Source organism: Tympanuchus pallidicinctus, unplaced genomic scaffold (assembly GCF_026119805.1).
Source record: "Tympanuchus pallidicinctus isolate F22 unplaced genomic scaffold, pur_lepc_1.0 scaffold2, whole genome shotgun sequence".
NCBI classification, from domain to species: Eukaryota; Metazoa; Chordata; class Aves; order Galliformes; family Phasianidae; genus Tympanuchus; species Tympanuchus pallidicinctus.
The window spans coordinates 33,576,057-33,590,246 of NW_026294721.1; the positions used below are offsets into that span (position 1 = coordinate 33,576,057).

General features: G+C 34.7%; 1 protein-coding gene across 19 annotated transcripts in view; it reads right to left on the reverse strand.

Moving 5' to 3' along the window:
- Positions 1–14,190, reverse strand: part of CAMK2D (calcium/calmodulin dependent protein kinase II delta) — a 162,871-nt gene that overhangs the window by 19,554 nt on the left and 129,127 nt on the right. For 8 of the 19 annotated variants that reach the window (XM_052681532.1, XM_052681535.1, XM_052681531.1 and 5 more), the window contains 3 exons: positions 11,814–11,873; positions 10,158–10,199; positions 7,535–7,583 (listed from right to left, as the gene is read on the reverse strand). In XM_052681532.1, the coding sequence (XP_052537492.1) occupies positions 7,535–7,583; positions 10,158–10,199; positions 11,814–11,873 (151 nt within the window). The remainder of the gene's footprint in view (positions 1–7,534; positions 7,584–10,157; positions 10,200–11,813; positions 11,874–14,190) is intronic. The other 11 variants (XM_052681549.1, XM_052681547.1, XM_052681543.1 and 8 more) reach the window with 2 other exon arrangements.

A 14,190-nucleotide genomic window follows, 5' to 3' on the forward strand; every position in this document is an offset into this window, starting at 1 on the left:
TTCCAGGTTGCCAGTACCTAACTACCCTGTTTCTCACTATGAATAAAACTAATATTTTAGCATCACTTGTCAATACTCGTGACTCAAGACAGTCACAAGTCTCATCATCTCCAGAAACGATTCCTCTCTTGCTTGCATTAGTAGCACTTAGTTAAAATGCCACTCAAGTACAAAATAAGACTCAGGTCAATTATACACAGCTTATCTTTTAAAGGACCCATTTAGACCTCACATTTACTAGTGCATATGTCAATTCCTATTATCCTCATAGTATACAAGATCAGAATCTGCCAAGCAGAGCGCATATTCTTATGAAATCATTCCCCATTTCAACTCGTAAGTTACTTCCCTGCTAAAGAATTTCTGAATGAATTTATAAACAGGAAATTCATCTACCCAAGCCTCTTCTATTTTACCAGTGTGTAATCAACTAATATTTTACCATCTCCTCTCCTATTTACACTGTTCAAACTCTAAACATTTACTTAACAGCTGACTGGTCACAAATCATCACAGATCTCTTCTTAAGAAGACCTTGAAACTTTTCCATTGCCTTGGATTCATGCTGTTAATTTAACAACTGTTCCAGAGTTTAAAGTTTGGTTTAACAATGTTGATGCTAGAGAAAGTAACTAGATGGCATTCATAAACATAATAGGTAATTAATTAATTTTGAGACCCCATCCAGGATTCATGCCAGAGTTGAAGAGGAACATCTCCAAGATGAATACTACTGCAGAGATAATCTCTGCAATATATAATTTGCTGACATAATATCTTTTAAGAATTCTCTACAATAACTTTTTTTTCCCTCAAATAATAAAACCTGGCCAAAAAATGAATTAGTTAAAAAAAATTACAATTTACTTCTGTAAGACCAAAGAAACAATTATTCCTGGATTGGATACATCACAAAAAATCAAGTTTTTTGAGCTACTCTCAGTTGATGGGGGACGGAAGAGAAGGAGAGACAAAAGAGATCATCTGGAAAGATGACTCTCAACTTACACAGTGAAGAGGAAGGAGTGGAGTGGGAGAACTCAGACTCAAGTGAATGACTCTGTGAGTTTTTATTTTTCATGGACTTGCCCGCTGAATTCATGGAAAGAAACACAACATATGAACAAACAAAGATGAAGAGGTAGAGTGTGATCAGAATCCTCATCAGACACTGGCAGCAGGAGAGGCCGCTGGGGCATGGCAAGGATGGTGACCACTGAGATGAAGAAGCAATGGAAGAAGAGAGGTGGTGGGTGGAATATAAATTCTCCATGTCACCCTCCTTTGTGAGAGCTGTATGAGGGTCAAGCAGATGTAAAGGAAAAGAAAGAGAAGGCCAAGAAAAAAAAAAAAAAGGAATAATTTAATTACATGCAACAAGAACTCATAAAACTTTTGAGCACAGAATGTTTATGATGCACTTCTGGGAAGAAGTGAGGGTTTTAAAGAACAGCGGTAAAGGGCATAGCCATAAATGACTCTGTTCAGATGCCAGTACAGATTTAGCCTTCTGTCCAGAACTGTCCAGATATACAGGGTTATGAAAGATCTTAAAAAATAATAATTCTTAGAATTGTAAAGGTTTTTCTCACAAAAGCATGCTCCAAGTAGTTTACATTCATTTCTTTCCCTGGTTAAAAAAACACGAAAATGCAAACGTGCACAAAAGAGGTGTAAAATGAAATAAATTAGCAAAATATCTGAAATTACATACTTCTAAAAGGTTAATGTTTTGAAATTGTGTACCTTTTAGATTTATCAAGAGGCACAAACTAGCCAGAATTTATCTAATCTGTAAGTGCTCTAGTCCTCAGCAATTCTGTCCACTGGAAATCATCTATTGTACAAGCATTTCCATGAATTCACTAACAGTAGCAAAACAATACCAAGGGAAATCTACCTTTTCTGACCAAGATAAATTAAACAGCTCAGCCTTGCATAAGTTTGCAAGCACTGTTGGCAAAAGTAATGAGGATATTCTACAGCACTAATGAAAAAATAAAAAAATAAAAAAAAAATCAATCTTCTATCAAAAAGATGCAGGCAAAGGATTCCAGTCTCATTAACAGAGGAAGTAGAAATCCCTCAAGAAATCCTCAAAAAAAGCATTGACTATAGCCCATTTTTCATTATGCTGTTTCTGTCCAGTCCTATCCTTATATTAAGGATTACTGTCATGCATAGAAGCATGAATAAGGAATCTGAACTATAGATTCAATTTCAGTCTCAAATTACAGAATCACAGAATGTCAGGAATTGCAAGGGACCTGGAAAAATTACCCAGTCCAATCCTCCTGCCGGAGCAGGAACACCTGGATCAGGTCACACAGCAACAGGTTCAGGCAGGTCTCGAATGCCTCTAGAAAAGGAGACCTTACAATCTCTCTGGGCAGCCTGTTTCAGTGTTCTTTCACCCTCATCATGAAGATTTTTCTCACACTTATGTGGAACCTCTCTGAATTTATTAAAACTCACCAATAGTTGCCAAATACTATTTCCAATTAAAGAAATGTTCTGTTTCTAAAGATGTAAGTACATATGTAAGAAAAAGGTACAGACATGAAGATGCTCAATACTATCTGAGAGAAAACCTGTGTGAAACTTAGATGAAAAACAAGCCTGAATATAGTTTTCAGGGTAAGGATGCCTTCAAATGTAAAAAAACAGTGATATCCTGATGTGATATCCTGATGTATATATTCCCTGAAAATTGAGAGAGATAAGAATCTGCCCCTGAAGACAAATTTATAACATTTTATATTACTAAATTGCTTTCTCTTTCTTTCTTTCTTTCTTTCTTTCTTTCTTTCTTTCTTTCTTTCTTTCTTTCTTTCTTTCTTTCTTTCTTTCTTTCTTTCTTTCTTTCTTTCTTTCTTTCTTTCTTTCTAATCATAACAGAATCAGTTATCTGAGAGAATTCCCTCTGTTACTTCTGTGATCCCTATCACTTCAATCTAGCTGCAGCTTTTGTCACTGTTGTCCTAGAAAAACCTACATCCAGAAGTCAAGCGTGGTGTAAGACAGTATCTTTCCTCACAGTCCTGGCTAACGTATATACTTTCAGCTTCTAGCAGGCAAGAATAACTATTCCCTGAATCATTCTAGAAATTAGACTGCTAGCTTTAATTCAAAATAAAACATTCTGAAAAGCAACTTGTCTTTTGAAAGCTAGAAAGAATGGAAATGTCAGAGAAATACTATAGTGAAAAACAAGCAAGCTTACAAACAATTAATGTTAAGGAGATTAAACTTTTGTTTTTAAATAACAGAAAAATAAATCCCTATAAAATGAGCACACGATGTCTGATGAACAGGGCAGTGGTATGCCCAAGTATTAGGGCATGGACTCAATGCCAAAGCAGCTGCATTGCTGTATGAGATCTCTGCGATCGTTCCAGATGTTACAGGTCACACTGTCATTCTTTGTGAGGAGAAAGCATCTCACCTTCCCAGCACAGCAGATAAGAACAACAGCATCCTACTGTTTTCTCTTTTGCAAGCATAGTAAAATCTTTCAGCCTTTTGTAATCTCCAGGAAAGATACAATGCAATACTCATTCCAGAGTACAGTCTCAAATCCTCTTACTAGTTCATCTGCTTATTGCTCTTTCTATCACTACTGCAAATAATGGATCAGGAACCTAAAAAAGTACAAAACTTCTTTACTTCATCTTACATCACTTATTAAGATTGTCCCTCAGACTTGTGATTATATACAAAATCCTTCTTTCCTGTTTTGAAAATGAAGCATATTATAGCCATCCAATCACTCCTAATTGTGATAATATAAAATTAAATCTAAGAATTAGGCAAAATATACTCATCGTTGTTGTGTTTTTGTTTTTTTTTTAATTGCTTTTGAGACCTATTTCTGCATGCTAATCAAAATTTTGCAGATAAAAGTTTTGCAGTTATATCACCAAGTGGGGGCCCTGTAATTAAGCTGTTCATTTAATGAGGTTAGCTGATAAACTACAGACAGTGGTTTGAAGGAAGCCATACTAAGTGCTATGACTAAAAGTAAATCACACTGTGTTTTCCTCTGCATCAGCTGCACATACCTGTAATTGTTCTCCAAGTCAACACTTTGCATTAACTCAGATCACTATTAGCAGGCTGCTATTTAAAGTGAGTGGGTACTGGCCACTAACAAGCCCAAGATTTTGTTGAAGCGGAAGTGAAATGATTCATTAAAACTCTGGAAACCAAGTGCAATATCACTGACTTAACTAGAGCTAAATACAGTTTAATGTAAGTCACAATTTGCAGCTGCATTGCTCGTAGCAGTGGATAAAAATATGTCCACCAAAAGAAAGTCATTGTCAACTATGCAAAGTTGAGAAATTTATATCAGTGTGTAACACTGCAGAAATTAACTATACACCAGCTGAGCTCTTCAGCTTTTCCCAAAGCAGTCCTAAGAGCAGCAGCAGAAGCAACACATTAAGCTGCCATAGGCTTGCTTTGCTTTCCTCTGCAAGCTGCCATGATGTAAATGACCAACAAATTCCACATGCACCATCATATAAAAATCTTCACTTTCCATACTGCACTTCATGCTTCAGATATTTTGTTACATCTCTTCCCCATTGTCAATGCAAATGGTATCTATTATATGTTGGATACTAAAGTAATGCTCAGGGTCACTTATTTTATCTCTAAAAGGTAGATGAACGACTGACATGAAAAAGATAATTCTTTATATGTCAATAAAATAAGTATAAAAAACACATTGTAAATAACTAATCCATAAAATGGATATAAGGATTTGCAAAGGTGATGACAATTCTGAAGACTCTTCAGTTTTCAAACAATCAACTAATATTTTCCACTAAAGAGTAATAGAACAGTGAAATTAAGTGAATGTGAAAGTCAAGAAGTATATTTAAAACACAGGCTTTTCACTACTTACATAGTGAAAGCATCCCAATGAAATGTATCTGACCTATGCTGAAATAACAGCTAATAGTAGTTTCTAATTTCTCTGCATGTAGTTTTCCCGTGACTGAAGCAAAAATAAGTAAAAGCTTCATGCATTGGAGAAGGAATTTGACAAGAGAAAGCCTGAAAATCAAAATTTATACTTGTGATCACTCTTCAGAATTTCACGAGTAAGTGAAACCGTGTAAAATCTACACAGCCAAATATTACTGCAGAGGAAGTTTCTGAAATAACTGCAAATAACTGCTTTTCTTATCCTGCTGTACTCTTGGCTGTTGGTTAACCAATATAACAAAGGGGTACGCAAACTTTTTTGTTCATATGAGAATACTTTTCACATACATTACGAGTCCACTTTTTTCAAGAACTGTCAGTCTGTTCAATGAAACTTACAGTACATGGAATAAGAGTGTGACTTTGAGCTACAGAAGACTCTCATCATAGAAATATCAAGTATTTCTAAATAGAACTTACACATTTTTGTTTCTACTCTTTGCACAATTAGGAAATAACTCCCTACATAAAAGGTGTGTGATCTTAAAACAGCCTAGAAGAAATCAGCAACCTACAATAAATATTAGATATTTTAAACAACATTTTAATAATCTAAGAAACTTTTCATTTTATTAACCTCTTCATAAATAGTATGTTGCAACTATCCAGATCCTACTGCTTGAATTTCTGTCTTCAAAACAGAACGATTTCTGTTTTCTTATTATTTTTTTAAAAACCTTCTAAACATCCTGCAGCATACATACTGTCATCTAGAAAGGTTGTCCTTTGCTGCTTCTCTATTGAATACTTCTGGGTTTGTTTGTTGGTCTTGTATTTGTGCAGAAACCCTCAGAAATATAAAACAGGTCCAATGTGTAAGCCTGTACAGAACATAGACTTACTCTTCTGCCACTGTGCATTTCCTCATACTCATTAGTGGAAGATAACCAAGGGAGCAATAAGAACACATGAAATGTCATCTTTTTCTGAGCATATCAGAAAGAGAAGAAACCTAGTTAGTAAATATTTCATTACATTCTGGATATAGAATAAGTTTTGCCCAGGAGATACCATCTTGGTCTTTATTTTGCTCTTCCCTTATAGGGCACAGGGAAGGAATTAGCACTTCTAATGCTGCTATTCCTGACCCTCTGGTACACAAACTTTGCAGTAACAGAACAGTGGACTTGTATCTCCATGAATTCTTTAAATTTCTGTTATTGATTCTTCTCAAATATCTGAAACATAAGAACTCACTCTGCATAATAAAATATATGCTATACGAACCCCGGATATTATTTGACAGCACATGCAAGGCGAGTGGAATTCAAATCTGCTTGCCTTTAGAAACTGAAAATGTATCATTTCCAAAATAACCAAAGAAATTATTTACTTACAACATGAAGAACACACAGTGTTGCCATGTAAATGATACTCATTTGAACTGTCACTCAGACAGTGGTGTCTCTCAATGAATAAATTGTCCTATATTGTATTCCTCATTTAATATTTGATTGGCAAACATCAATGAATCCTAAAACAGTATGCTATCAATGTATTAATCTGGCAATACAGGTATTTCCTTATGAACCATGGATAGCACCTGTACTACAAAACAGAAATTGAGTACTAGACATTTGTTATACAATTCTAAATACTTTATGACTGGATCTCTTCTAAATTCTAAAATGCTCTCATACTCTTCTGAGACAAATGAAGGCCTTGGGTGGATTCAAGCCTGTATTTTAAGGAGCAACTTGCTAATACATGCTGTTAACAAGGATTCCTAAGGGAATCACACAGTTTACAACATTAAGCAATCCCCATACTATATATAATGATTAATTAAGATTTCCCTTTTCTATTCCCTGCATTTCTTTTTACTACCATCTGTGGCTTGCATTTCACTTTTATTTGTAACATTTTTCTTAGAGGCTGAAAAACAATCATTTCTGTGAACCAGTGAAACACAAACTCCATATCTAGTTTGAAAAAAAAATGTTATTAAATAGAGTAATGACAAAATGTAATATTTAGTGGGAAAAAAAACACAAACAAAACAAAAAAAAACCCCAACAATTTCTGTGAAGTTACAGAATTAATTATATGGGAAAGTAGTTGGTTTTCCTTTTTTGAAGAATGAAAGAATATTAAAATAACTGAATGGCCAGAACAAAAGAGGAATATGAAGAAACACTGGCATCTGAACAGAATAAAAATTAAAATAGTGACCTCAACAAACAAACAAACAAAAATCTACAAAAAAATTGAATATCCAAACCAAATGCATGTTAGAAATGCATGCTATATTCTTCATCTGCTACCACCACTACTAGAATCACTATTTTAGCTAATAAGCCTTAATTTCATGTTCTTCATTTCAAAATGTCCAGTCAAATGACATTTGGAGAACTGAAAATCCAGTGACAAGTCTGAAACATATCAGAAGTAATGAAGAATATAAAGATAGCTTCATTTAAAAAAGAAAAATGGTATCTTCTTTTATGATTCATTAGGAGTTTTGTGTTTAATAACCTAATGAATACATTCACGTAACTCATGTTACTGCTTCTCCAATATTTCAAGCTTAAAATCATACCTTTCACATCTTCATCTTCAATGGTTGTATTGGAACTCTCTGTGGACTCCTGTTGGGAAGTAAATATAAGCAGAATGTATAAAAGAAGCCAAGACTTATCTGTGAGCCTTTGCAAATTACAGTTAGTTACAGATATCATGCAAAGCCTGGAAGCAGAATGGGATGTAGTTCACAGACAAATGGTCACACACCGATTGAGACAATGTCACCTTAAACTGATGTAAAACATTGTCTCTGACTACAAAAGGGAACATAATAAATACATTTCCTGCTGTCTAATGCTTTTACTTCACAGGAATGTAAAGGAAGTGTTTTTTTTCTTTAACATCCATTCTGAAATGTTAGATGAATTACTTCAGCCAAGTTAGAGGAGAGCTTGCCATTTTAACTGATTAATCAGTGATTAAACAACTACGTAAAGTAAGTCATTTTTTGTTCCAGTTTTTAAATATGCAGTCTTCTTCAGGCTGCATATCAAAATTGTTTTTCCACTCACAAGACATATGCAATGTACATTACAACAAAGTCTGGGAGTGATTTTAAGAAAACCAGATATTTCTGTCACTTTTATATTGTGATTGAAAAAAATCAAAGGAGATAGAGAAATGGTAAATTTACAATAACAATTGGAGAAACTGAACAATCTGTCAAGCAGCCATTCAGAGAAATGACTCACCTATCAGATAGTTTAATTTAAACCTCCACGCTGTTAAAACGGCAAGAATACTGCATATCTCAGTCTTTCATGAATTACAAGATACATGAACTAATACAGATGAATTCAACAGGGCGTTGTCAAATCTAATAGGCAAATAGTTTTAGAAAGCATGATAGTTTTTAAAGTTGATTTTTTATCTGTACTCTTTTTTTTTTTAAAGTACAATCAGCATTTTTTTTCTTCTTTTAATCCACAGCTCAATAGCAAAAGGGATTAACTGGGCTATTTGATATTGAAAGACGGACACCAGAGATGGAATTGTATGTAACTCTTTAAACAATTTTGCAGTTAAGTAATTAAACGAGACTTTGACAGTGCCCTTTATTTGCTAGCTCCTCACAAGGCTGAGAAGAAAGAATGTTCCAATAGTTAATGAATTACTTAGACCTTAAAAAACAAAATGTATGTGCATCCATAAATAAAACTACATGAATCAATTCACACACAAACAAAATCGAACAAGTCACCATGCTTTTCTGGTACTAGCTGGTGTTAGACATTTCACTCTACACAGATGTATCATGCTCTTTCACTTCAAGTATTAGATATTGATGAGTAAACAAAAACCCCACACGAGTACAAGCTGTGAACACCATGCACAAGCTCACACGGCAGATGTAGCCTGTAATATTGAAGCATCCACTCCAGTTGCCGTACTATAATGAACAGACTTTCGCAAAAATTTAGGAGAAACTCTCCAAATTAAGTGGTTTGTTTGTCTGCTGTGACATTTTGGGACATGAAGTATTTTATTTGCTATGATTAAATAATAAAGACAAGTAGATGTAGTCACGCCAATATTTTGTTTCCTTCTGGTCTTTAGTGGACTTCAGCAAAAAAGCTTAGTTTAGAATTCAAACACAGGCTGTTTGTTGTCTTTGAGTTAAAACTTGGGGAGCTGAAAAAGCAGTAACATGAAAATAAAAGCTCGAAGTTCTACAGAGGTACACAAAGGAACAGAGTATACAAGCACAATACACACCATCAGCATCGTCATGCTTGAAAATGTCTGCATGCGTTATTTTTTCACTCAGATTCAATCCTTCTCTCATAAAGAAATCACAAGTAGTTAGACTAGATGGATGAAATGACAATTCTTTATACCAGCACTGTAAACAGTGAAATTTTTGTTGAAATTTTTGTTCCTGCAAAGAACATTTTTGCAGGAACATATGTTATGTTCCAATGAATGATATTGCCTGGCCCTTTTCAAGTCCATGCATGGAAAAAAAAAAAACAAACAACAAAAAAAACCCCACAGAAAATAAACCACATGTTTCAGGAATCAGCTACCAAACACAAATGTCACAATACACACACACAAAAAGAAAGCAGCAGGAAGAAAAAAATGAATAAAAAGTAAGACCTCTTCGTCACTTGAAATGTTAATTTGTTTGGAAACAGCTCAGCGATGTTACGGAAGAAAACAAAGACCTGCACAAAAGGCACGTCACAACATGATATATAGGCATGCTGAGAAAAAACAGATGGGATAAACTGAAATTATATCTTCATCTAAGGAGACAACTGCACATGAAACTTGTTGGTATAATCTCACCACACTCTGAGAACAACGTTCTTTTTTTTTCCTCTTAACTTAGAAAGGAGAATTTTCAGCTGAAATACACAGCACATAATGCTCCCTGAGCCTCGCTGCAGAGGGTGAAGAGCTCTGCCAATTGCTACTGACTTCCCTATGAGTTTCAGAACTGCAGCACCCAGCAGAACACACGCAACTGACGGACACAGATGAAACAGGCTCAAGAGACACCGGATGTAATAAATGCAGGAATGAGACTTTCTTCAATAATTTCCTGGAAAACCCTTTTTGCCCTATTCTGCTGTAGAACACTGAATGAATTGTGGGATTTGAAAGGCAAGATGGAGTTGATTCTTTCTGAATACCTTATTTCCATCAGGGTTGTGGATAACTGTAGTTTGGGGCTCCTGAGCAAGAACAAAATAAAGAGAAAAAGAGTTCTCATTGGTAAATACATTCTCATTAGTGTGAGGGATGCAAGAAGAGCCAGCTCAGAAATGCTGAACAGTGACAAGAACTGAAACAACTGTTAACTGTTGCCAGAGAATGAAACTGGATGCCTGTAATATAGACTTCCTCAACAGCAAGCCAGCAAAAAAAGACCATCTCACCTAATGCAGCAGCATGCAGAGACCTTATTCATGACCAATGCAAGCAGGGCTTTGAAGCTCCTGAGACCTGCAGAGACTTTTTTTTTTTTTTTTTTTTTCCCCACAAGGTCACACTAAACTTTGCTCCTTTTCTTGACTAAACCAGGCCAGACAAGAAGGCCAGGAATGACCTCTTTACTTTAAGCACATTTGGTTGTATTAGTATTAACACAACAGTGATGAAATAAAAATACAGATGGATTGATGAAGATTGTAGGAGCTAAGTAACTCCAAACGCTGCAGTATTTAGGAAAATATACCAATTGCTACCAATTGCTTCCCAGTTGGAGCTGCATAAAGTAAATGAAAGAGATCTTTGCATCACTTTCAACTTAAATTTCCCCAAATCCTTTTCTCTTAACAAAAAAAAAAATATATATATATATGTCAAATAATGTTTGAAACAGCAGCTGGCCAGCATACTTTCTGCATGGACCACCGTAAGTGGCCATATCCGAGAACCTACAGACATATACTCATGTATGAAACCTCTTAACTGGCCCTTAACATTACTTCGCAATGTATGCTTCAGATTTAGGGGCACAAAAAAATTAAAGATGAAAAATCTGAATCAACGTGTGACTTTTTCATGTTTCCAAAGTGATGCATGCAGGCATATGGGAAACCTCACTAAATTAGCTACTCATATATCAACACTTATATTTGTGACCCTTGTGACATGTGCATGCCTTAGAAACAGGAGCTTGCAATAGAATCTGTTATGAACAGCACTGATTGGTAATATGTTCCTAGCAGTGCTTGTTAATGAGTAATGTCTCCCGCAGATTTAAATGCAAGAGAAATAAGCTAGAAAGTTTAGGACTACATGCCTCTAGATTCCAGGGAAGACTTGCAAAGTCCTGCTGAGTCTCAGGAAATATGGAATGAAAATCTGAATAAGGTCTAGTTTATGGTTACCTAGCAATAATCTTGTTGCTGTCCTTGACATCAGTACTTATACTAAGGCAAAAGCAGAGAATATATATATATATATATATATATTTTTTTTTTTTTGGCAGAAGGTTAGCATTAAAAAAATTCAAACAATCATCAGGCAAAATGCTAAGAGCAACATAAAAGCGCATTCTACTCACTTTCTGGCAGAGCATGCAAAAAATTCAACTACAGTTACAAATGCTACGACAATTGCATCCAGCTTCCACATAATGCTTTCTATTAATAAATACGCTGCAACAATGGACTTCCTCACACACAAAAAAAATCACCATAATTCAAACAAAAGGAGTTTTCAAAACCTGTTCTTAGAAAGCAAGCAGGGTAAATGCACGAAAAAGCAAAAAAAGATGGGAGAACAAACAGAAGACAGTAAAAAACTTCAAGATAGCATGAGAAGGAAGATTCCAGGTATACCAGCGCAGGGGTAGGAATATTTTCCTTGGGGCTGGTTACCACGTTCGTTTTGTTGTTTATCTGTAGGTATGCAGAAAATAGAAACAGACAGGCCTTAGAACTCTTACTAGACACTGTATCTATATCTCTCTGTATAGAACATCTATATACAGATATAGATATCTATATATAGATATAGATATGGAAATAAAGAATCACAGAAAGATGAACTTATGAACTTGAAAGAACACTAACAATAGATCATATAGCTAGCTGCAACCCCTCAAAAAAAACTAGCTACGACTTTTCAGATGCACTATATGAAGTTCTGTATACTGCATAGAAGATTTTGTCTGTGACACTTAAAAGAACAGAGAGCCTTTAAATAGTATTTAAAAACATTCAAGAAGAGAAAATAATTAATATGGGTTCGAGAAGAGTATTAATTTGTCACTATGACTTCGTATCATGCAACACTATTAAAAAATTGCACTCTACTTTTTATGTCTTAATTACTAATCACTACCATAAATAATATTTGATTCTTCATAGCTTTTCAGACATCCATAGATAATTTCTATTGTCTTCTGGGAACAAACCTGAATAAATATGACTGATGCTGGAAAGAGACTAGTGTCCCTTCAACTTTTTTTGGTGTTATTTTCTACAAAATAATTGCCAGCTGTGAACTTCGTTAACTAAAGTTTTCTGCAGTCACTGAACAGCAGCCTCTCAATTTTGGTACCATAAATTGAAACATAAGGTTTCACACTACAGTGTCTGTAGTCTTAAGCCACAAATCACTGCAGATCTGCTTAACTTACATCTAGGTCATCACGCTAATTCTTAAGCTTAGTGCAGCATCACCTTTACAAGACTTTTGACTTTTACTTATATAAACTTCCAGTGATGTTAGCAGTAATTGTAAAGTTATCTGATTCTTTAAATCCATTTTTTTGAATTCAGCTTTCATAAATATCATGGTATGAAGAGAACAGAAATATTGAAAATCATGTACCAAGCCACTGTTTACATGCACTAGAAAGCAAGACTTAATTATCGGTAAAATTAGTTAGAAATGTGTCACTTTTTCTTTCAAAATTACTAGAAAAAATTTTCATGAATGCTTCCATCATGTTTAATTTTAACAAGAGCAGTCCAAAGCAGCATGCAGAATTGGGTGCATAAACATAAGCCCTGAAAGACTTAGATCCAAAAAACATCTACCGAACCTTTTAATCATAGTGCTCAATAAAAAATGTGCAAAACAAAGAAATAAAATTACAAAATTGTTTCCTTAATGAACTGTTGTATAACTTCATCATTTAAAAGAAAAAGCTCTTGTAAACTTCTAAGGTATTTTTTCTTCCAAAAGAAGAAAAAAATGGTTTTCTTTCTGAAACCAATTAGCAAATGAAGATGTGTTATGTAATATATATGAAAAAGCATAAATAAAGAGGAAGTCCTACAATAGGATTGAATAAAGAGAGCCATAACATCTGATTTCTAATTTAAACTACCCAGTGACTCTGTAGCCTCACATGAAGTACTCGGCTTCTCAGCAGCGCAGTGTAGCACAGTGCTTCTGTCTGTACCAATGCTTTGGTTAATTCAAGTCACTTCAAGTTAGCACTGCTGGCAAAGTTCACTGAAGTCTATTAATGTCCTCGACAGTTTTTTACTATTATTTTACTTTGGTACAGGTGTGGCAGGTGATTTATTGATAGTCTGAATTACGTCTGCAGCTAAACTGAAGTCTCACATTGAATGTGTCTAGATTATAGAAATGTCAGCAGGATTTGCATTACCTAATGACAGACTGCAAATTTCCTCACCGTAACAAAGATTGACTTTGAAGAATACAAAACAGCTTAGCTAGTTAATGGCAGGGAATGTGGTTCTTAAACTACAAATTATTTAATAATATTTGTGATAGGGCCCATTTCCCCATGCAGGACAAAAATAAATTTCATTGATTTAAAATTGAAGTTCACATTGCTCTACAGTAGAATGACAAGAAACCAATTTTTCTTTTTAAATAACAGTCTTTCTACAGAAACTGTCATTAAGAGAAAATGTAAGTCATTATTGATCTCCAAGTGTTCACTTTATGTTCCAAGTTAGCTTAGTTATTCCAAGTTAAGTTTCATTTATCTATTCACTCCTACAAACTTTCAGTCATATTTCAGCTATAAGTTGCATGGGTGTCTGAACTCAAGACAGGGAGAGAAAAATACTTTGGTGCATAATTTCACTCACACGGAGAGATATTAGTGAGTATTTCATACATTATTAACTTATCGAGATATTTATGGGGCTGTGAGATTGGTAAAACCTGAACTCCTTACTCAGGAAAAACTTTAAAAAAACACCCCACTACTTCAACAGATGAAAGTTC